General features: G+C 50.7%; 9 protein-coding genes across 10 annotated transcripts; 3 read left to right on the forward strand and 6 right to left on the reverse strand.

Annotated features, from left to right (window-relative positions):
• Positions 1-207: 207 nt before the first annotated feature.
• TrAFT101_008233 (uncharacterized protein) lies at positions 208-2,785 on the forward strand. The gene is made up of 5 exons (XM_066128281.1): positions 208-428; positions 539-568; positions 630-661; positions 739-798; positions 898-2,785. Exons 1-5 carry the CDS (start codon positions 312-314, stop codon positions 2,747-2,749), a joined length of 2,091 nt encoding a protein of 696 aa, XP_065984399.1. The 5' UTR covers positions 208-311; the 3' UTR covers positions 2,750-2,785.
• TrAFT101_008234 (uncharacterized protein) lies at positions 2,756-5,484 on the reverse strand. The gene has a single exon (XM_024907998.2). The coding sequence runs from the start codon at positions 5,360-5,362 to the stop codon at positions 2,825-2,827; it is 2,538 nt and encodes an 845-aa protein (XP_024762354.2). The 5' UTR covers positions 5,363-5,484; the 3' UTR covers positions 2,756-2,824.
• A 581-nt stretch (positions 5,485-6,065) lies between these two features.
• Positions 6,066-8,040, forward strand: TrAFT101_008235 (uncharacterized protein; the record flags this gene model as incomplete). The annotated part of the gene is made up of 5 exons (XM_024899890.2): positions 6,066-6,615; positions 6,685-6,782; positions 6,846-6,958; positions 7,025-7,210; positions 7,274-8,040. The coding sequence occupies 5 exons, from the start codon at positions 6,066-6,068 to the stop codon at positions 7,983-7,985; spliced, it is 1,659 nt and encodes a 552-aa protein (XP_024762353.1). The 3' UTR covers positions 7,986-8,040.
• A 146-nt stretch (positions 8,041-8,186) lies between these two features.
• On the reverse strand, positions 8,187-10,427 carry TrAFT101_008236 (uncharacterized protein; the record flags this gene model as incomplete). Its single annotated transcript, XM_024898597.2, has 1 exon — positions 8,187-10,427. The coding sequence occupies one exon, from the start codon at positions 10,425-10,427 to the stop codon at positions 8,187-8,189; it is 2,241 nt and encodes a 746-aa protein (XP_024762352.2).
• Positions 10,428-10,723: 296 nt separating this feature from the next.
• Positions 10,724-11,071, reverse strand: TrAFT101_008237 (uncharacterized protein; the record flags this gene model as incomplete). Its single annotated transcript, XM_066128282.1, has 1 exon — positions 10,724-11,071. The coding sequence occupies one exon, from the start codon at positions 11,069-11,071 to the stop codon at positions 10,724-10,726; it is 348 nt and encodes a 115-aa protein (XP_065984400.1).
• A 671-nt stretch (positions 11,072-11,742) lies between these two features.
• TrAFT101_008238 (uncharacterized protein) lies at positions 11,743-14,777 on the forward strand. Its single transcript, XM_024909720.2, has 2 exons — positions 11,743-12,953; positions 13,010-14,777. The coding sequence occupies exons 1-2, from the start codon at positions 12,360-12,362 to the stop codon at positions 14,675-14,677; spliced, it is 2,262 nt and encodes a 753-aa protein (XP_024762350.2). The 5' UTR covers positions 11,743-12,359; the 3' UTR covers positions 14,678-14,777.
• On the reverse strand, positions 14,614-17,186 carry TrAFT101_008239 (uncharacterized protein). The gene is made up of 4 exons (XM_024899781.2): positions 16,656-17,186; positions 16,300-16,585; positions 16,122-16,232; positions 14,614-16,053 (listed from the first exon to the last, which is right to left on the reverse strand). Exons 1-4 carry the CDS (start codon positions 16,749-16,751, stop codon positions 14,837-14,839), a joined length of 1,710 nt encoding a protein of 569 aa, XP_024762349.2. The 5' UTR covers positions 16,752-17,186; the 3' UTR covers positions 14,614-14,836.
• Positions 17,187-17,771: 585 nt separating this feature from the next.
• On the reverse strand, positions 17,772-18,621 carry TrAFT101_008240 (uncharacterized protein). 2 transcript variants are annotated; one of them, XM_024901869.2, is made up of 3 exons: positions 18,489-18,621; positions 18,318-18,428; positions 17,772-18,250 (listed from the first exon to the last, which is right to left on the reverse strand). In XM_024901869.2, exons 1-3 carry the CDS (start codon positions 18,552-18,554, stop codon positions 18,092-18,094), a joined length of 336 nt encoding a protein of 111 aa, XP_024762348.2. In that variant the 5' UTR covers positions 18,555-18,621; the 3' UTR covers positions 17,772-18,091. The 2 variants fall into 2 exon arrangements, with proteins under 2 accessions (XP_024762348.2, XP_065984401.1); XM_066128283.1 differs by having other exon boundaries at positions 18,318-18,621.
• A 569-nt stretch (positions 18,622-19,190) lies between these two features.
• TrAFT101_008241 (uncharacterized protein) lies at positions 19,191-20,771 on the reverse strand (the record flags this gene model as incomplete). Its single annotated transcript, XM_024899751.2, has 1 exon — positions 19,191-20,771. One exon carries the CDS (start codon positions 20,769-20,771, stop codon positions 19,191-19,193), a length of 1,581 nt encoding a protein of 526 aa, XP_024762347.2.
• Between the last annotated feature and the right edge of the window lie 31 nt (positions 20,772-20,802).

A 20,802-nucleotide genomic window follows, 5' to 3' on the forward strand; every position in this document is an offset into this window, starting at 1 on the left:
ACCACTTACAAGTATGCGTAATGAAGCAAGGGCTGAGCTACCCCAAAGAGAGCAAGCAGAGAGAGACAAAGGAAGCAATTGAGTGAGTGCCCTTTACAATTCACACTGTTTAGTCATCAAGCCGTCGGCACGACTTAAAGCCCCCCCACCTGTCGAAATCCCCCTGTGATGCTTCCCAGCTTGATCGTGGATGCCAGGTCCCCTTATGTTGATGGCTTCATCGTTATGACAAGCGCTTTTCGCCTTCTAATGTTGCATCAGCTATACGATCTGCGCTTAGCCGTTTCCTCGCGACCATAATGTAGGGCGCAATGGACAAGATCGTGACTCCAGTCTCTCGCCTTATCTCAGCGACCCGCGATTCGCCGATCGCAACTGCAGACTCAAGACCATCAGATACCCCACGTATCCGCAAGAAAAGGACTCCGGTAAGCATTCCGCTTTAGCACTGCATATCTGCGTGGAGGCTTCGGCCCGCCACCATGTCACGTTAATGTCTGCGGCTCGGAATGCTCCGTAACTGACACATTACACATAGAAATCGTGCGGTGCATGCCGCCGCGCCAAGGTAAATGCAACTTCAAGTGTGCACTTTGTAATAGAGAACAATAGCTGATAGCTAGCCTCAGGCTAAGTGTGACGGCAAAAGGCCGTGCTCACGGTAAGTTTGCCGGTGGCTTTGAGGAAGGGGAAGGGTGACATTCTGTCTGTCTGAACTCCCGCTAATAGATGCATTAGATGTTGCTACTTGAAAAAGACTTGTGCCTTTATTGATCCTCCGAAAGAGGCCCATCAGCTGTACGTGTTACACAATGAGTAGCCCCTGATCAATCTGAACATCAACTCCCTGGCGCGTATTCATTGGTGCATTACTGACCATCTCATCAACTGTCACAGCCGGATAGAGGAGCTTGAGCAGGAGGTAGCAGCCCTAAAGGATCAGCTCCGAGAATTGCCAATAGCTCAGATTGGCTCCCATCTTGAGACTCATCATGCAGATATCGGAGCAGCCTTGCATAACAGCCAATCGGGTGTTTGTGCGCCAGCTCTACATGATTTGGAGCATCCGGCAACGCCCCATGATACTGTCCAACTAGCACAACCATGTTCCACGCCGAGAACTACAATAGATCATATCCACTCCAATGGACCAACGTCGTTCATCCGTCTATCAAACACACTGTCTCCTACGGATAGTGCGTTGTCCAATAAGCACGGAAAATCACATTTCGAAATTGGGACTATTACGTTGCCCGATTGCGTTGATGCTGGCCTACTTAGCCTTGAGCAGGCCAATCAGTATTTCGCCGTCTTTTTTCAAGGATGCAATCATTATGTCCCAATCTTCGACCCTAAACATGACTCGTTTCACAGCATTCGCGAAAGAAGCAGTCTGCTTTTCAGCGCCATATGCACAGTGGGCTGCCGCGTCGTAACGGGGACCGACACTCAACAATGGCATATGCTGGATTTCCATGTCAAGAGAATGCTAAACTATGCTTTGGCGAGGCCTGATATGGCCTCGCTGGAGACGATTCAAGCATTTTTGGTCCGCTCTTGTTATGCTTCTGAGCGATCTCTACTCGTCGCAGCTGCAACCCGCATGGCACTTGATTTGAACTTTCCTGATTCATACGATGCCATGATCAATCGATCTGTAGTACCAGCAACGCGAGGAAACACTTTGGCAAGTGTCGATGAAGAGACACTCGTTCTAATGCGAAAAGTGAGGACGTGGCTTCATCTCTTTGTCTTGGGGCACATTTTACATGTCGATGCCTCGGACCTACCAACGTTTAAATTCGTGGGAGATTCTCGGAGGTCTCGAATCATTTTAAAAAACCCTGCTGCGACTGAACTTGACTTGTTTTTATTCTCTCAAGTCGAGCTGAATGTCATTCGTGGAAGAATCTACGACTCATTAGCTAATCACATGGATTTTGACGATGAAACTATGATGGACGCAGTCCGTGAGGCTAAAATCGACATTTCCATCTGGTTTGACGATTGGGCGCACATCTTTGACAAGCACAAAGTACAATCGCCGTGGCTCAGCACCAACCTTCGAGTTCAAAAGTGCTGGGCTGAAAATATGGCGCTTTGCCGCGTCGTGCGAGCGTCTGGAGTTGAAAATGTCGATTTTATGTCTCCCGCTCAAAGATCGGTCGTTGCCATGGCAAAGGACGCGCTAGAAGAGCATCTAGACATCATGATTGAGGAAACGAGGTTATATATACGTAATCTCCAATTCGCGATGGACTTTGTCTGGGCAAAATGCGCTTTTTGCTATCTACTTCTTCTCAAGCTTTCTATCCTTCTACCTGAGAGTAAAGGGCGCTCTAGCAGAGAGCTGGTGGCACACGGGAATATCCTTCTTACTGAACTTAGCGAAGCCAGCGGTGGTGGCCATAACGGGAGTCGAAGTAATACCGGAAAGCAATATCTACAGCTCCTCCAAAGCGGCATTGAAAAATTTAGCAGCGTGACTTACGAGACTCAGGATGTGGCCTTGGGTGCCACAAATGACGAAGGCTATTCATCTCGACGAACGCCGGGTTTCGGTATACAAAATCGCGTGGAATTGGATTCATTTATACCCGAACAGTTCATATTTGAGTGGGACTTCCCTGGCCTCACCTTATTTTCCTCGTCGGCCACCGGTGTTGCCTGGCTTGACGATATTCTCGTTGAAGCGCTTAATGGAGGGGAAGACATTTTCGGATGGCTGCCGGCAGATGTTGAGGGATGAATGTAGGTGGAAATAATAATATGTATATGTATTCGATTACAATGAAATCTATTTGCGTTTTTATTTCTTCCTAAATTAACCAATCTGGAATCTTCTCTTTCCCTCGTCATCCGTGCCCAACCCATGCACCTGTAACCCTTCGCTTGAGATAACCACTCGCGAGTCTCCCGGAGGGAGCACAATAACAGGCGCTTTCCAAGGCGCCACGAATCCTGATGTCTCGTCCCTAGAAAACTGAACCTTGATTGCCGACCCTTCGACAGAGTATTCGATGCTATATTTGGAAACCTTGTTCTTTGCCACAGCCGATACACCATCGTCTTCATACCAAACTGTCTTGTACTTCTTCGCACTATTGGACCCTTCGCGAGGCGGGAAGATTTCGACTGCGCGATAGTCGTCCAATGGAAGGCCTGCTACGTTTTCCTTTTCGCCAGGCGACAGAACTTGCACATCTCTACCCACCGGGATGGCGGTTCCCACCTTGGCGAGCACCGGAATGCCAGCACCGTGCCACTCTGCATCTATCGTGGCCCATTGTCCTGCTTCCAAATATTGGTAAGGAGCTTTGAGATTAATGTAGCCTTCGTCGCCATCAGAAGCCTTGGGGAGGTAGACCCGTGCTTGGGTTGCACCAGGTTCATATACGCCGCCGATTAAAAGCGAATCGCCAAGCCAGTATTGCGTTTCTCCCTCTGTAATCAATCCTGTCCATACTTCTGGATCCTCCTCGTAGCCCCAACCGGTCCATCTCTGAGGCGGAATAGCCGTTTGATGGCTCTCCAGCATCAGGGAATAAATGTAGGGAATCATGGCATATCTTCGCTTAATTGCTTTCCGGACCAGATGCGTAATTTCAGGGTACATCCATGGCTCGATGACATCTCCAATGCTGTTTTCATTAATGGTCTTGAAACAGTTGATGGCAAAGCGCTGTGAGTAGGTACCCAGCTGTATCCATCGAAGAAGAAGCTCGGGCGATGGCTGAGGGCCCTCAAAGCCTCCAATATCATGGCCATAGCACTGCAGCAAGGACATGCCCGCATTAAGAGCAAGAGCATTAGAGCCTTTCATGCTGGCCCAGCTGGTGGTGTTATCTCCGCTCCATGAGCTGCAGGCATATCTCATAGTGCCGGTCGTGGCGCTGCGAGTAAGGACAAACGGCCGCACATCAGGATTAACATCAACAAGGGCATCGTGGGACGCTTTGCCATGAAGTTCTGTGTGTAGACTGCGACCCCATAGACCTATCTGGGGCGTATCTTTAACATCGTCCCTTACAGAGAGAGAGGGATCATCCAGCGCACAGATCCATCCGTCATCAGTAACTGTGTACTCATTGTTGTCGTTCCAGATGCAGTCAATGCCTTCTTGACTCAGCCTCTTGACGCCTTCGTACCACCACTTGAATCCAGCAGCAGAAGTGAAATCAATGTGTCCACCCTCGGCGCTTTCGCCACCGCCGGCGCTCCAAAGTCGGGTTACGGCCGTCTTCTTTGTGTGAGGGTCAATGAAGAGTGCATTTGCTGCCTTGAGTTTCTCATACTCTGGGTGAGTTGCGATGACATATGGCTTGACGTTGGCGATGAGTCTCATGCCAAGTTTGTGATATTCCTTGATGAACCCCTCTGGGTCAGAGAACCGATGACGGTTCCAGGTAAAGACATTTCGTGTTTTCGGAGGCTTCTCTGCCACCGTGTAACCAGACGACATTTGGTATGCCGAGCACGGGATGTCGTGCTCCTTCATCTTACGCGCAAGATCAAGCAGTGCCTCAGAAGCTGGAGGATCGTCGAGCATAGAGTACTTCATGCCACCCGAGAGGTAGCCAAATGCCCATCTTGGCACAAGAAGAGGGTATCCCGCTAGGTCAGCGTATGTCGTGACAATATCTTTAAGAGTTTTGCCAACGATGATGTACTCTTCCAATCCGCCGTAGTCCTGTCGATACACCTTATAACGACCCCACATACCGTCCATCTCAGCTCCTATGGAATATGAGCCCCGCGCATGAGACGTTGAAAATAGAGCCACGCAGCCGCTGGGCGTCGCATTTATGAGAAGCGGAATGTTTTTGTACAGAGGATCAGTGCGATAAACATCGTATCCAAAACTGTCTGTTGCCGAAAGCTCAAATTTTCGCCCAGCCAAGTTCATTGGCGCAGCCTTCTCGCCCAGGCCAACGTACAGGGTATCTCTGTTGTAGCGCGAGTAATGGGCAACGCCTTCGCCATCAACAACGTATGAGCGATTTGGCAGATCTTCATGGAGAGGCCCCTTCTCGTGGCCTTCCAAGAAGACAGATAACAAGGGGGAGGACTCAGTCCAGTCAATTGCAACTGTAATTGGCCCGATTTTGATCTCCTTCTTGGTGCTGGTAGATGATGACTTTACAGCAGCGGCATCTACCTGCTTCTCTGGCAGGGACACGCTTGGATGAGGAGGCAGAGGATGCGTTTTAGACGTGAACGTCGTCCGAAATACATTGTGGCGTAGGGCATCTAGTGTGAACTGGAAGGGGAGCTGAGAATCTGCGGAATCAAGCTGCAGCAGCTTGCCTGAGCTAGCTGTGCTCTCGACCCATGTCGACGGGACGCGCTCTTGTTGAGGCATCGCTATGATGTAGAACAATAGAGATGTTTGATAAGTAAACTTATGACAATAGGAAAAGAATGAAAGAAGACAAAAATAACTATTTGCAAAGCCAAGAACCAAAGGGTGCTGGAGGCTGTTTATATGTTCGTATTACACGTGTATGCATCTGGAGATTGCTACTGGCGGTCCCTCACTAAGGTGGACCAAGTTGCACGGGAATAGAGACCGATTTCGGGTCTGGATTCCCCGTAATTTTTACAATTCTTTCCATCCACCAGTTGTTAGCATACGATCCAACAATTCTACTACTATAACCGTCTCTTAGAATCCCCCGTTCTGGGCATAAAGATGTGTCAAGCGGATAATTGTGAAGAATGTCCGCTGAGGGGGGTAATCTAAGCCGGAGAAAGCTTCGTGAAAGCCGACGGACAAAAATCACCATGTCCGGCTGACCTATCAAGTAACACGAATCCTTCCCCGCATTCTACCCTCCAAGAGCCCTGTGGTTCCCCCCATGGGGTTGAGTGGCGTCTTCAACGGCTGATGCTTTACCCTTTTCATGCAGTCTTGGGGAAGAAACATGAGATGTGAGCATTTATAAATATCATAGAGTGTTGCCTTCCGTTGAAGCGGTCAAGTATGGTGATTGAAGCTGCATTCACACTCATATAGGCTTCTATAAACGTTGATTGTATTGTATTGATCATACAGGATCATTACGATGGCTACTCAGAAAGATAATAACCCTGATATCATCCATCTCGAAACTCCCCCTACACAAGACAACTCCAAGAATATCACCAGCGAGATCACTCCTGTCCCAAAGCCCAATACTGAAATTCCCCTTGCAGGCAGAGACAAAGCTGCCCAGTTTCTCAAACAAGCCAACCAATCCGCCGTTGTCGTTACCCCCAGCGAAAATGCTCGCATCCTCCGCAAGATCGACCTCCACATCCTCCCCATCATCCTCTTCGTCTACTGCCTCCAGTCTCTAGACAAGACCACCCTTTCTTATGCCTCAGTCTTCGGACTCATCGACGACACGCACCTGGTGGGCGAGCAGTTTTCATGGCTGGGCTCCGTGGTGTACGTCGCCCAGCTGGTCTTCCAGCCGCTGGTGGCGTATGCACTGGTGAAGTGGCCAGTGGGAAAGTTTTGCGCAACGATGGTGTTTTGCTGGGGGGCGGTGCTTTGTGGGATGACGGCGGCAACGAATTTTGGGGGGTTGATGGCGGCGAGATTATTATTGGGTGCTTTTGAAGCCTCAGTTGGTAAGTCTTTGAAGACGAATGACTATGACGATGCACGAGATATAGACTAACGATCTTTCTCTAAACTAGCCCCGACGTTTATTGCGGTCGTTCAGATGTGGTATCGACGAAAGGAGCAGACAACCCGTAATGCATCTTGGTATGCTATGCTTGGAGTTGTCAACATGGTGAGACACAAGCCGCGATGTTGTTCAAAGCCAACTGAGTCCCTTCTAACTATCGAGCCATAGCTCGGAAGTCTCCTCGCATACGGCCTAGGTCACATCAAATCGACTCTCCGACCATATCAAATCATCTTTCTATTCTGTGGCTGCATCACCGTTGCTTTTTCAGTCGTCATGTTGTACGTTGCAGGCAACCCCTCCTTGATTTTTCCTTTCCCAAAGCAAGCTTACTTATACTTGCACAGCTTCTTCATGCCTGATTCACCCATGGAGGCCAAGTTCCTCAAAGACGACGAAAAAGTCATTGCCATTGAGCGTCTCCGCATGAATCAGATGGGCATTGGCTCTGGTGTCTGGAAATGGGACCATGTCCGCGAAGCCATGCTCGACCCAAAGACGTGGCTCTGGTTCAGCCTCATGCTCACGATCTCGTAAGTTGCATAAAACCTCTACTCTACTGCAAAGAACGTCACTAATGACGACATTCACCACAGTATCCCTAGCGGTGGCATCTCTACTTTTGGTCCTCTCATCATCCAGTCTTTCGGCTTTGACTCGTTCACCACGATCCTCTTCTATATCCCCTTTGGCGCCGTCCAGATGATTTCTACTCTTGGTGGTGCCTGGGTCTCGGACAAAATACACATGAAGTCCGCCGTTCTATTGTTCCTCTGCCTCCCCCCCATCGCAGGCTGCGTCGTACTCCTCGTCACAGGCCGTGCTCCAGCTGACCGAGCTGTTCTCCTTGTCGGATACTACATCATTTCCGTGTACCCGGGAATTTCTCCTCTCATCTACTCTTGGTCCGGGCAGAATACCGCCGGTGATACAAAGCGAAAAGTAACCACCGCTATGCTCTTTATTGGAGCGAGCGTCGGCAACATTGTAGGCCCGCAGCTTTTCAAGCCCAGTGAGAAGCCGCGCTACGACCGCGGCCTGCGATCAAATCTGGCCCTCTTTGTGGTGCTGGCAGTTTTAATCGTTCTAGGCATGCTTTGGATCAAGATCCTCAACAGACGACAAGCGGCTAGACGGCGAGAGCTGGGCAAGTCAGAAGTGTTACGCGATCTGAGCATGATGGACAGGAAGAAAGGTGGCAGTGAGTATGACGAGGAAGTTCTCAACATGGGAGACGAGAATGTTGGAGACAAGGCATTCGAAGACGTGACGGACTTGCAAAATGAAGATTTCATCTATGTTTATTGATATGCACTAATGAGTGGGTATAATGTATATATAAATACGATTCCAATAATTTCCCAGTATTTTCGAGCTCTATGTGACATAATATGAGTGGATATATGAATTATACAAGGTATAAGATAGTTATATTTGAAAGACAAGGCGAACCTGTTTTTGCCAATTTGAGTCAAGTTGAAATGCTCAGGTCAAAGTTAGATTTTTTTTTTAACTTGCAAATAGTGGTATTGAAGGGTCACTTTCGTCACCACTTAAGGGTGTAATGGGACCTCTGTTCGACAGCATCCCACGGCCGCCATCTCCGCTACTTATGTTGGCATCGCTGCTAGTCTTCCATTCGCTCATGGTCACACCGCGCCGAAAGTGGGATGTCAAGTGCTGAACTCTTTCGTCCCAGCTATGTGTCTTGAGCTGGCAGAAACCGCACACGCTCTCAAACTTGTCTTGCCGATGCTGTAAGAGATGGAGGTCAGGCTTCCACCCTTCCCACTTGCGGCAGCGGTGGAATTTGTGCAGATGCTGCCATAGGTGATCTTTGCGAGTAAAGGTTCGCTCTGACACGGGACGTTCTGCACACGACTGAAACTCGTGAGATTGGAGATGTTCGTCTGTTGGCGATGTTTGTCCACAGAAGATGCATTCCGGCTCGCTATGATTGACGCGCCAAACGAGATATGACTGGTCTTTGGGTAGAGGCACTCGGCAGATCCAAGAATCGAGACCAGGTAAGTGAATAGATCTCTCATGGCGCACCCAGTCGTACTTCTTCTTGAAGCCCTGAAGACAGAAAGTGCACTGAAACATGAGTGCTTTTCCACGCTCAATTGCAGCTCCCGTAGGAATGGTGGTCGCTGATGGGCCGGACATTAGATCGCCGCCGTTGCCGCTATGGATGGAACTTTGCGCTGATAGGGAGAATATGCCTGCATCATCGGAATGATAAAAGGAAAAAGCGGACGAGCCAGAGTTGGACGACGCCTCGTAGCCGCGGGCAATGTTGTGGTTGAAAATGGCAGACTCGCTACTGGCTGAGGAAGCGGCGCCATCGGTGCCATAATTGCCATCAGAGTTGTAATTGTAAGCGTCTCCGCCATCAATTTGACTATTGGAGATGGCCTTTTCAATAGCTGCAGCTGAGACGGGTTCCTCGTTTGGCGGAGAATGTCTCCATCGTTCCATCGGAGACATGCCGGTCAGCAAGGTCTGGGGCATGGGAGATCCTTGCAAGAAGACTTTGCTGCTATTGTTATGGTGCGACTGCGCGGTCAGTCGGTGTCGGCGTCTAGCATTGGCGAACCAGTTGATGACCTGGGTCTTGCTCAAGCCGCTCTGCTCAGCAAGGTTGGATTTTTCGTCTTCGGATGGGTATGGGTGCTCTTGATGCGTGGCGAACCAGTTCCTTAGCACCCGAGTCTTCTTGACGGACCGAGTACTATTTCTCTTGTATGAGACAATAGATGAAGATCGAGTGGCAACCTGGCCAGCACCTCGCTCGATTCGCCATTGCCTCGTCCCATCGACGGCAGTAGCCCCGTCTCCCTCTTCATTCACACCATGCAGATGGCCAATGACAGGGAGCGCAGTCTCGTAAGCGGAGGCTTCTCTCTTGCTGCGCTCAGCAAGACTGCAGTCACGGTAGAGGGCCACACAGGCAGAGCAAGAGCTGATGGGATTTGGATTTGCAGAGGTGGTCTGAAGGATGAGGCACTGGAGGCGCAGTCGTCGACAGTAGTTGCAGGGGACAGGCGGGCGATGGGCGCCGTTCTTGATGAAGAACTCGTCGATGGCGTTGAGGTGGAGGCTCCTGGCGGCATCGGCATCCTCGCCTTGCGATGTCTGCTGCAGTAACTGCTGCTGTTGCTGATGAGATGCTTGCTGGCCGGATGCCCAGAAATCGTCGCCGACGAAATTATTCACCGAGTCTGCAGCAGCAAATGGCAGCGGTGCGGTGCCGTCAAAGGGAGAGCTGGAGCCGTCGCCAAGCAGGAGCCCGTCGCCGGGGCCGATTGCGGGACCGAGCTCATACTGGTACTCGGCGGGAAAGCCGGGGCCTCTTCCGGCAGGGCTGGCGTAAGGGCTGGCGGCGTAGGGATCGGAGGCAGAGAAGAAGGAGGGCCCAAACTGGTCCATGGACACGGACGTCTGCAGCTGACGCGGGTGCTGGTCTGAGGCCTGTGACGGTGGATGTGGATGTGGATGCTGGTGCTGGAACGGCAGCGGCTCCGAGTTTGAAGGCTGAAGCGGCAAGGCGGCCGCGTGAGGCTGGAGCTGGGGCTGGAGCTGGGGCTGGAGCTGGGGCTGGAGATGAGGCTGGAGATGAGGCTGGTGCGCAAAAGCGTCGTCCATCTGCATCTGCATCTGCATCTGCGCCGCATTGCCGACGTTGTGCCGACCTCCGATCTCGTCTTCGGCCACAAAGGCCAGGACGCCGTCATCCGCGGGATCCATCTGCCCAAAGGTCTCGGAATTTGCTGTAGTTCTGGTCCCGGATCAGCACCCAGTGCTCCGTAAGCGCCCACCTTGACTCGCCTCCTCCTCGCCGTCTCACGACACGGCAAAACGCGCCTTGGCTGCGAGTCGTTGCGGAAACCGCCGTCGATTGCGCTTACACGAGTACACGAGGCCGAATCTGTGTCGGTTGGTCGACGCTTCTGCTGCTGCCCTGGCCGGATGGATCTGGAACGGATTCTCGTGCCACTGCCAGCGCCCAATCGCCACGCTGGGGCATGGATCGACAACCAGCTTCACAGCCCCGTGGTGCGGTGCGTGCGGCCACCAGCAGCCAACGTCGAGTCGGTGTCTCGGCCCTTCGGCGCGGGCCCCTTCGCTGGAGCTGCTGTTGGGGTCTCCGTTTGGGGTCCCTTTTTCGCTCGTCTGGCCGAGCACAGAATTGCGGTTGGCGGGAAGCGGAGAAGGCGCACGCTTGGAGGGTGAAGAGTGCTAAGATGGAGCGACATGGCCCGGTGGCTCTGCCTTGGTCGTAGCAGGAGGGCGCTTTTCTGGGCAGATGCAGCGGTCGAGGTACATGTATGTAGTAAGCGGGGGCCCAGCACGTGCGCCCTCTGATATACTGCAGGCCCATCTGCGCCCATTTTGCAGTGTCTGGCTTGGTGCCTGTTATCTACGGAGTACTTGTAGGTACGATATGGACGTGGGCTCTGGTACCACTGACTTGAATGCTTATACGAACGTATTAATGGCGCCTTGGGCAGATTTGTAAGACCAAGTGTATCTAGATGGCTATAATGCCAGGTGCAGTTCTTTGGCAACATTTATGGAATACTAATCCATGTGGCGACATGATGACTGAGCAGTACGATGGCAATGATGCCTTACACAAGTAGGGTATAGGTATATAGGTACGTTGCGCGAGATGTATGAGATGTATGCACATACGAAGCACGCCTTCTTCTACATGATATCCGGGCCTTTGGTGCTTTGCTGCGTCAGATGGACACGATGCTTGAAATCAACAACAGCGCCTTCCAAGGACAAGACCGGGCCAAAAGAGATGGAGGGAATTTCCAATCAAGCTGGTTTCAAGGTTTGCGATACGAGCTGCGTGGTGCTTGATATGAAATCAGTTACCTGCATGGACGACCCGGATTCGATCTTGGAGGGCGCTTTCAGCGCGCCCGAAATCGATGTTCAGGCGTGCGTGCTCATTTTTACAGCGCGTGTGGACGAATCAGGCCAGCAGCTCTCCGTATTATAGCGTCAATCTTACAGCGCTTTTACAGCGGACTTGTCGAAGAAACGCGCCTTCTGCATGTAAAGAGGGGGCGGCGCTCGAGATTAGGTGCTACAAGCATATCAGCCCATACATGCACGCAAAGTACATGTACTGGGTACCTGCATGTACCCTCCAAGCACTCTCGTGTAGATGAAGCAGCGGCAGCATCAGCAAGCAAACAACACGATGAGACAAAATCAAGCAGCTGAAGCAAAAACCCAGCCAGCGCTGCGGATGTCTTCCCGCCCGCGCCGGCGTCGCCAGCACTTACCGTCTTGGGCGAATCTTGCAGGTAGAGCGCCAGCGCAAAAGATAGCTCCGGGTACATGTATAGGTAGTGTCTGTGCATGTATGGAGATGGAGATTGGCTTTTTGCGCCATGCCACGCCTGGGGATCGCCCCAGGGATGGCAAACCACACACAAACAGCGAGTCAAGCAAGATATAGGGCCTTTGTGTTAGTTAAAAGGGAGGCGAATCCCCTCAGTCTCTCTCCTCCCCATCCGCTCATCAGCGTCTCTTCTCCTCGAGTGCCTTGGTCAACTGCATGTCATCATCTCATCCTCACCCCCTTCATTCCCGCCTCTCCCTCGTGTCTGTCTCCCTTTCCCTTTCCCTTTATACATCGCACAATCCTCCGCAGCAGCCATGACTCGTGCTGGTCGCCGCCCCGTCTTCTTCAATCCCGCTGCCAAATCGTGGACGGCGCCGCCGACAGATTCCCCAGAGTTGGCGTATCGATTCCACCAACAGCTGCCGCAGTATAAGCCAACCAAGTTGATTCCTCTCGAGGCCCTGGCCAAGCAGCTTGGCGTCCGTGCCATCCACCTCAAGGACGAGACATGCCGGCTTGGACTCCCTTCCTTCAAGATCCTGGGGGCCTCGTGGGGCACCTTTCGAGCCATCGCCCAGAAACTCAGCCTTCCTCTGGACGCCTCCCTAGAGACCGTCAAACAGGCCCTATCATCCACCAGCGTCTCCCTATACGCAGCCACCGATGGAAACCATGGACGGGCCGTGGCTCGCATGGCGTCCATCCTGGGTGTCCCAGCCCAGATCCATGTGCCCAGGTGCATGCACAATGCTACCATTGAGCTGATCAAGTCAGAAGGCGCCCGTGTTGTCGTCTCAGATGGCTTCTACGACAAAGCTGTGGTGGATGCGCGAGAGGCAGCTGCGCAAGATGACACCGCCGTCGTGGTTCAGGACTTTGCCTCGGGGGACTATCTTCAGATTCCACAGGCAAGTATCCCAGTCCCGCCTATGCAACCCCCCTCTCCTCTAATTCTATCTGCCAGTGGATCGTCGATGGATACCGTACGATGATGCTGGAGATTGATAGCCAGCTAGGAGCTACTACCCCTGACCTCGTCGTGGTGCCAGTAGGCGTCGGCTCCTTTGCCCAGGCCGTCGTAACGCACTTTAAACAGCAGGGAAAACGAAGCGCAGTTTTGACAGTCGAACCAGATACGTCTGCTAGTCTCTGGAAGAGTCTCAAGCGCGGAAACTCCTTGACAATATCAGAAAAGGCGCCTAGTATCATGTCCGGTCTAGATTGTGGCACTCCTTCATCCATCTCCTGGTCAATGCTTCAGCACGGAGTCGACGCGAGCCTCTCTATTTCGGATTTTGAAGCCCATCAGGCTTGCGGATATTTGGCGTCCCAAAACATACCCGTCGGGCCTTGTGGTGCCGCCCCTGTTGCCGCTTTGAGGAGGCTGGAGGCCTCGGATAGAGAGAAGTTGGGCCTCACCGGGGACTCTGTTGTTGTCATCCTTTGCACAGAAGGCGTGAGAGATTATGAGGTCCCTCATGACGTGGCCAGCGATGACCCCGTAGAATTGACGCAAACATTGGTTAGGATTAACTCAGCTAGCCCCTCCTTAGGATCTATCCCTGGCCCTGGAGAGACAGCCATCGCCCGCTACATTACAGCCTGGATGGAGCATCGGGACATTGAGACCCACTGGATCGAGCCAACGCCGGGGCGACCCTCTGTGGTGGGAGTTGTTCGAGGATCTGGCGGCGGCAAGAGTCTGATGCTCAACGGTCACACTGATACCGTGAATATTACAGAGTATGAGGGTGATCCACTCAGCGGCGATATCCGAGATGGCAAGCTCTATGGGCGTGGAGCTGCCGATATGAAATGCGGTGTTGCGGCCGCCATGGTCGCCCTCGCCAATGCGAAGAAGCAAGGCTTAAAAGGAGACGTCATCTTTGCTGGAGTAGCAGACGAGGAGTTTGCCAGCATCGGCACGCAGCAGGTATTAGAGGCAGGCTGGACCGCCGATGCCGCTCTCGTGAATGAGCCGACCAACTTGGAAATTATGTACGCACACAAGGGCTTCATCTGGTTCGAGGTAGATATCCATGGCCTTGCATCTCATGGATCACGATATGATCTTGGTATCGACGCCATCTGTAAAGCAGGATATTTTCTCGTCGAGCTGGATAAGCATGCAACCCATCTTACGCAGCAGGCTGGCGATCCCACTCTTGGACCAGGAAGCATACACGCCTCCATCATCAACGGTGGCGAGGAGATCTCATCTTACCCTTCCTTTACGCAGATTCAGCTGGAACGTCGAACCGTCGCCGGCGAAACACAAGAGTCTGTTGAAAAGGAACTGCGAGAAATTCTCGATGGGCTAGTTGAAAGAATTCCCAACTTCAAATACGACATCCGCGCAACGTTCCAACGCTCACCTTTCAAAGCCTCTCTTGACCATCCATTCACCAAACTCGTTCGGAAACAGATCACTCACACTCTAGGCGAAGAAGCAGTGGTCGTTGGAGCTCCATACTGGACCGATTGCGCATTACTGGCCGATCAGGGTATTCCCGTGCTGCTTTGGGGACCAAAGGGAGCTGGACTACATGGAAAGGTGGAATATGTCGAGGTTGATTCAATAAATCAGGTTGCAGATACACTGACAGCAATTGCTGCAGAGTTCTGTAGCTAGTATAAACCAAAGCACTAAATGGATAAAAAAAGTAAAATATTATTATATAGATCATCTGCATCATTGCGACTTTAATGGCATCCACATTTTGAACATGTGCATACAAAGTCTGCTACTACTCCCTAAAGTTCTCCCGAATCGCTGATCAAACCCATATCCTCAAACGTACTCCTTAGCCTCTGCTGTCATTGCCTCAGCCTTTTCCGGAGGAATCGTTGCTGTCAGACCAAGAGAGGCCGCAATTGCAAACAGCCTTTCCTTTTCCTGTGTAGCGGCATCATCGCCAAACACGCGATCCATATCCTCCAAGGTTCGTCCTTTGGTCTCGGGCACGCAAAAGTATGTAAACACCAGACCAATCAGACAGAAGGCCGCAAAGAAGATGTAAGTTCCCCACTTGAGGGTTTCAAGCATATCTGGCGTCACCAACCCGATGATAAAGTTGCACATCCAGGTAGCACTTGTGGTGATGGCCATGGCCTTGGATCTGCTGCCCAAGTTGAAGATTTCCGAAGGATAGACCCATCCGATGGGGGCAAAAGAGTACGAGAAGTTGATGTCGTAGATGTAGATGAAGGCGATGCCAACCCATCCTGCAGAAGGATGATCGGCAAGGGCAGAGCCGTACTTTCCGACGATTGAACCGACAATAATGAGCGAGATGAATGTGCCCGTAGCACCACACATGAGCAATGGCCGTCTTCCGACTCGGTCGATAAGGAAGAGGGCAGGCAAAGTGCTCAAGGTATTGACAATGCCATACACACCAGTTGCGAGAAGAGAGGTGGTGTTTCCCGAGAGTCCCAGCTGTCCAAAGATAGTCGGAGCATAGTAGATCAGAGCGTTGCATCCTTGGAACTGCTGCAGGAACATGATGGCGCTACCGATGAACACACGCTTGAAGCTGGGCCAAGATGACAGTAAACCGTAGTATTCGGCGAAGAAAAGGCTGACACCGCTCTTGCCGGGATATTTTTCTTTTGAGTGAGCTTCATCGAACAACACTTCGGCCTTGATGGAGAGATACTCTTCTCTCAGCGACTCGGAATCGGGGTGAACGCGGCGGAGACGAGCCAATGAGCGAAGAGCTGCTTCTTCGTTCTTTCGCATAAGATGGAAACGAGGTGACTCGGGGTAGAAGATCATTCCAACGCCGAGAACGAGGGCGGGAACAATCTGCAGAGCAAAGGGGATTCTCCAGGCGGCTTGGCTTTGTCCAGTGCAGCCGTTGGGGCCGACGTCGTGCGCGGGATCGAAAGTCGGCTTATCAGGCGTGCCTCCTGTGTAGGGGATATCGGGGGCGCAACGAGTGCCGCCGATGTACTGAGTGCCGTATTCAAGCCAGTAGCTGACGAGGATACCCAGAGTAATGCTCACTGTATAAGTGGTTTCTTGTTTAGCAAGGTGTTTGGGTAGTCGGAACAAACTGGTCATCATGACTTACACTGCTGCAGCACCACAAGAGTTCCTCGAATACCTGCGGTAGAGACCTCTGACATGTACATGGGAACAATCATTGTGAGCATACCAACTGCCAGACCGGCAACGGCTCGTCCTATTCAAATCGTTACCAACTATAGTCCTTGGGAGATTTAACGCCATGGCTTTTCTCTGAGACTTACCACCAAACAGCATACCGATGGTGCTTGCGCCAGCTTGCAGAGAGGATCCAAGAAGGAATACGACGACAGCAGCCAGCATCGAGCCTTTTCTGCCAAAGCGGTCCGCAATCGGTCCATTCGCCAGCGAGCCAAACCATGCCGTCAGAAGCAGCGTAGAGACGAACCAGCCCTTGAAACCGCTGTCCAAGTAAATCCTTGGGAACAATGCGCCAAAATTCTCCATCCCCAGAACGCCCGAGACGACGCCCTGATCATATCCAAAGAGGAAACCACCAAGAGATGCAAACTATCATGCATGTTAGTGGATGTTGCCATTTCTTTCAAGAGCATGTATAGCTTGAATAGATCCAACTTACAGCTGAAAGGCCAAATACATAGGGGTTATCGCGAAGTTGGCGAAACACGCCCTTTGTGGGCTGCAATGCAGCGCCGTCAGCTGGATTTGACGACATCTTGAGTCTCGTTGCTTGCAATGTTCTTCCAAAACCGTCAAAAAGGCACCTGAGAATCCACTGCAACAAGAACACTTTAAGACATGTCGTTCAGAACCCGCAAACTGCAGTGGATCGGCAGACCTTTATACTTGATCCTCTTCCCCAGCTCCTTCTTCCCTTTTTTCCTTGATATGATTCCACAATAACGGGTCTCCCCATGTTTGACCGCACTCAGGGTGACAGTCGCCCTGGGACCCGGCACTCGCTCTCCGCATTTTCCCCTCCTTGTGCAAGGCTACCAAAAGCTAGCAAGGAAGCTATTTCGTCGCGCCGACAAGCCTTAGCCCCAGCCAAACACGTTCTATGTGGGGGAGAGATCGTCATCAAGCCCAATGAGTGGCTTTACCATGGGGATATCATTGGAGAAGCGTCTTACGCATCAGAACTGTAGTTGCACGCTATTCATTCAAGACCGCGTAAAGAACGGATACCCGCCCTTTGTTACTTTCGTTATGGCAAAGGGTTCACATATGCCTTATGTGGGGGGGGGGGGGGGGGTTGGTCTTGGGCGATTCAAGTCCAGGTATCGGAAGTTGCACGAGCGTGTTTCTCCACATTGATACCACGGCAGTGGAGTTTAGTGCCCGCAGAAAGCAGGGATGGGAGTTTGCCGTCACACACACACACACAAAAGAAAAAGAGAGAGACGCTCAAGTGACGTGAGGGTCACAGCCATGCGGTGGGCTAGCCGTTCGACGTTTGGTTGTTTTACGGTTAATGCACGAGTCATGGCAGCGGATCTTGCCCCCCTCCCTTTTAGCAGAGACAGAGAGCAGAACGTGGATGATTCCAACCAGGAAATGATGTACTTTTCTCCGAGGAGCGGCCAGGAACGGACAGCCCTAGTGATGACAATGTTGGGGAAATTGCGGAGACGAAAAGCCTGCGGCGCTCCCCAATTTGGGATCTTGACTTGTGCACAGGCAAGTTTTGGCGCCACAAGATCTTGAACATTTTAAAGAAATCATCTTGGCTGGAGGCATGGACAAGAGAAGACGCAAATAATTGAGAGCGTAATAAAGTATTTTGAAGATGCTCTTATAGATCTTAATCTAGGGAATTGCAGTTTTAACTGAGCATCTGCAAGTGTATTAATAGATGATCTAAACCGAAGATGGCTAATGCTCAAAATCGGCGGCAAATGCAAGACTGGGAGAGGCAGTCGTCATTTCCAATGGAGGAATGTTGAACAATTTCGACGAGTGCTATCATCTGTTGATTCTCATGTCTGCAACCACCTCTCTAATGCTACCGGTAATTTATAGATATATAGACCATTAACGCCAAACGTAGCCCAGCTACTCGAATACGCCGACTGTATAATCTAACACACATACTTTCTCAATAATAGGCCCGGCGTTCGTCTTAAACGCCTGGTGTATAGGATCTTGATCAACATAGTAGTCTCTGTCTTCAACAGACGCAAATTCGACAACAAAGGCGTGCGTAAACCCATTCTAAAGCTCATGTCAGTTAAAGCAACCGGGTGCGTGCTGCATTACAATCGTCAAGTCTGCCACCCACTTGATGAGGTTCGGGCGAATTGTTTGTGCCGCCCGTCAAGGACTTGATATAAGTCGTCTGCATCGTTGGATGCAAACAGCCACTCTTCAGAGCCAGCATTTCCGAGCAAACCTGGTGTAACAAATGTTTGGGTTAGTACCGGGATAACGCTGATCACTCGCAAATGCGCACATTTTGAACAGCTTCGGCGGTGGCGGAAGATTTGTATTTAAACAAGACAACGTGGATGACGCTCATTTTGGGTATATTTAGACGGAAATAGACACTGAGCTGTAATTGAAACGCTGTTTTTTCGGCTTTGTGGAATTTTTAGAGGAACGCAAGAACGGAGTGAGGGGTAGTAAGAGTTGCGGGGCTGAAATTGAATTAAGTAAACAATCAACACGCAGTTGCTTCAGCGAGGAAACTGGATTTAGAGGACGTTCTTTCTTCGAGAGAAGACAAGGTGCAGAAGGTATTTAAACATTTCGAACAATGAACCTCATTGACTGCGCCCGATTTCGCTTAAAAACCCAACCTAGGCCTATTGTATTGTGTTGGAATAGGAATTGCAGCTCGATAAGCCTAAATGTGTAGCAGATGGCAACAGCCAGGCTCAATAACCGGTTTCTGGCTATTAAATACCACAATGGAAACCCTCTTCTCGGTCAAATACAAGGCTTTTTACATCTCTCTCAAGCACCTAATAACGGACCGTTTTTCTATTTCCAAAATATTATTGCGTGTACGCGTACAGCCAGCCCCGCATGAGCCATGAAAAGTACAAATAGCCAATAACTAAATGTAGAGGATTTCACCACAATATGATCATCTCAATTCTTTGAATATACCAAGGGCTCCAAAGACATCGGTATACGGCTTTCTGACCTTCTTTCAAAAAACTTCTCCCGGACCCGCAAGTTGAAACTCATGCTTCCAAGTTAAACAGCCCATCTCAACGTCGGTACGAGACCTCAACCACGAAGATGTTGACGGGCAGCTAAACTTTAGAATGAAGTATTCTTTAGGGTATCCTGGTAATCTTGCCCGTTTTGCACTCTCATTGAAATCCAACCACCAAAAGAAACTGTCGGATTCATATGGTATTAAGTCGAATGTATCGTTGGAGGAACCCATGTATGCTACTTGAATTCTCCCATCTATTTCAATTATGTCGATGAAGAAGTTTTCAATGACGTTATAATAGCGGCCGGTATACGCTGTAATATCTCGCGTGGGCTGGTCGATAGTTTTACCAGCTAAAAGTTCTTTGTGTACTGTGTTCACAGACTCAATAGTGTTTTTACTAGCAGCGATAGCTATATTGAGATATGTATCCGCATCGACTTTATTTCCTAGAACAGTCTCCACAATGACTTGGCCAAGAAGTCTCATAGTGTCAGTTAATCCGGCAGAGTTCCCTAAAACGACGACCGCAGTCGATGTTTCTGGAAAAAGCGCAACATAACCAACATTTCCGGCTATGTATCCTTGATGATGTATCATGAGGCGCGAGGCTGATCCGCTACCCAGAAGCGGTGGCGCGTAATCGGCGAATAAATCAACAATGGCGGGGAGTTCTGCCCGAATCCACCCTGAAGCATAACTATATTCTCTGAGAGATTGGTTGGGTACTCCAACCTTACCCTGTAAGAGCTGTGGCATCTGTTTAAAAACATTTTTGGCTCCTGACACTGACCTTTGAACTACTTGAGAGTTCGCGGCGTTGATCAGAGCCTTATACAGCACCAAAAGATCGCTGATAGAGCTACGTATTGCGCCCGCTGCTCCAATTAGTAAGTTTTTGCCATGACCCCACGGCGGAACCTCATAGAAGGAACCGTCCTCCAACGTAGTATAGGATTTGGCAGTGTTATTATCGAACGGTTCCTCAGCGTAAAAAGTCCGATTTAAACCCAGTGGCTCGATGATACGCTTATGAAGTAGCTCTGAGTAGGTAGAACCAGTCGATTTCTCAAGAACCTGACCAAGAACTTCGTAGGCGATGTTGTTATAGATGAACTCGTTACGTAAGGCGCTAGCAGCTGGTGAATAGTTCAAAATCGGAATCGCTTCCGAACGGTTTAATAGGATCTGGTTATCCGAGCTAAGCCAAAGACCATCATAGGATGCGAGGCCGGTTCTGTGGCTTAGGAGATCTTCAATCGTGATGTTCGCCTGAGCATCATTTCGCTGGTATTCCGGGAAGATTTGATATAGCTGGGTTGAAAAGTCTAGCTTCCCCTCGTCAATCACCATGCCGATCATTGAAGCTGTAATAGCCTTCGTCATGGAGCAGACAAGAAAGCTCGTGTCAACATTAGGCTCAACTTGGCGCTCGACGTCTTGAAACCCGTAACTGGTGGTATGAAGAATTTCGCCATCATGCAAAACACCAAGAGAAACCCCAGGAGTTCCGGTGATATTACAGATCTGCACAATGAGGGGGCCCAAAGCTTCGAGGCGAGATTTCATCAGCCTGGAGAAAAAAAATCATGAGTTCAAG

Source organism: Trichoderma asperellum, chromosome 5 (genome assembly GCF_020647865.1).
Source record: "Trichoderma asperellum chromosome 5, complete sequence".
Lineage (NCBI taxonomy): Eukaryota > Fungi > Ascomycota > Sordariomycetes > Hypocreales > Hypocreaceae > Trichoderma > Trichoderma asperellum.

What these genes read in the sequence shown, in the direction of transcription:
- TrAFT101_008233 (XM_066128281.1), top strand. Translation starts at nt 312, where the DNA reads ATGGACAAGATCGTGACTCCAGTCTCTCGCCTTATCTCAGCGACCCGC. An exon ending in GTGCATGCCGCCGCGCCAAG is followed by an intron (nt 569 to 629) that starts GTAAATGCAACT and finishes AGCTAGCCTCAG; the next exon opens with GCTAAGTGTGACGGCAAAAG. An exon ending in GGCAAAAGGCCGTGCTCACG is followed by an intron (nt 662 to 738) that starts GTAAGTTTGCCG and finishes TAGATGCATTAG; the next exon opens with ATGTTGCTACTTGAAAAAGA.
- TrAFT101_008234 (XM_024907998.2), bottom strand. Translation starts at nt 5,362, where the DNA reads ATGCCTCAACAAGAGCGCGTCCCGTCGACATGGGTCGAGAGCACAGCT.
- TrAFT101_008238 (XM_024909720.2), top strand. Translation starts at nt 12,360, where the DNA reads ATGACTCGTGCTGGTCGCCGCCCCGTCTTCTTCAATCCCGCTGCCAAA. An exon ending in ACTATCTTCAGATTCCACAG is followed by an intron (nt 12,954 to 13,009) that starts GCAAGTATCCCA and finishes TCTATCTGCCAG; the next exon opens with TGGATCGTCGATGGATACCG.
- TrAFT101_008239 (XM_024899781.2), bottom strand. Translation starts at nt 16,751, where the DNA reads ATGTCGTCAAATCCAGCTGACGGCGCTGCATTGCAGCCCACAAAGGGC. An exon ending in ATGTATTTGGCCTTTCAGCT is followed by an intron (nt 16,586 to 16,655) that starts GTAAGTTGGATC and finishes CATGCATGATAG; the next exon opens with TTTGCATCTCTTGGTGGTTT. An exon ending in CATCGGTATGCTGTTTGGTG is followed by an intron (nt 16,233 to 16,299) that starts GTAAGTCTCAGA and finishes CGATTTGAATAG; the next exon opens with GACGAGCCGTTGCCGGTCTG.
- TrAFT101_008240 (XM_024901869.2), bottom strand. Translation starts at nt 18,554, where the DNA reads ATGAGCGTCATCCACGTTGTCTTGTTTAAATACAAATCTTCCGCCACC. An exon ending in CCGCCGAAGCTGTTCAAAAT is followed by an intron (nt 18,429 to 18,488) that starts GTGCGCATTTGC and finishes TTGTTACACCAG; the next exon opens with GTTTGCTCGGAAATGCTGGC. An exon ending in ATTCGCCCGAACCTCATCAA is followed by an intron (nt 18,251 to 18,317) that starts GTGGGTGGCAGA and finishes CATGAGCTTTAG; the next exon opens with AATGGGTTTACGCACGCCTT.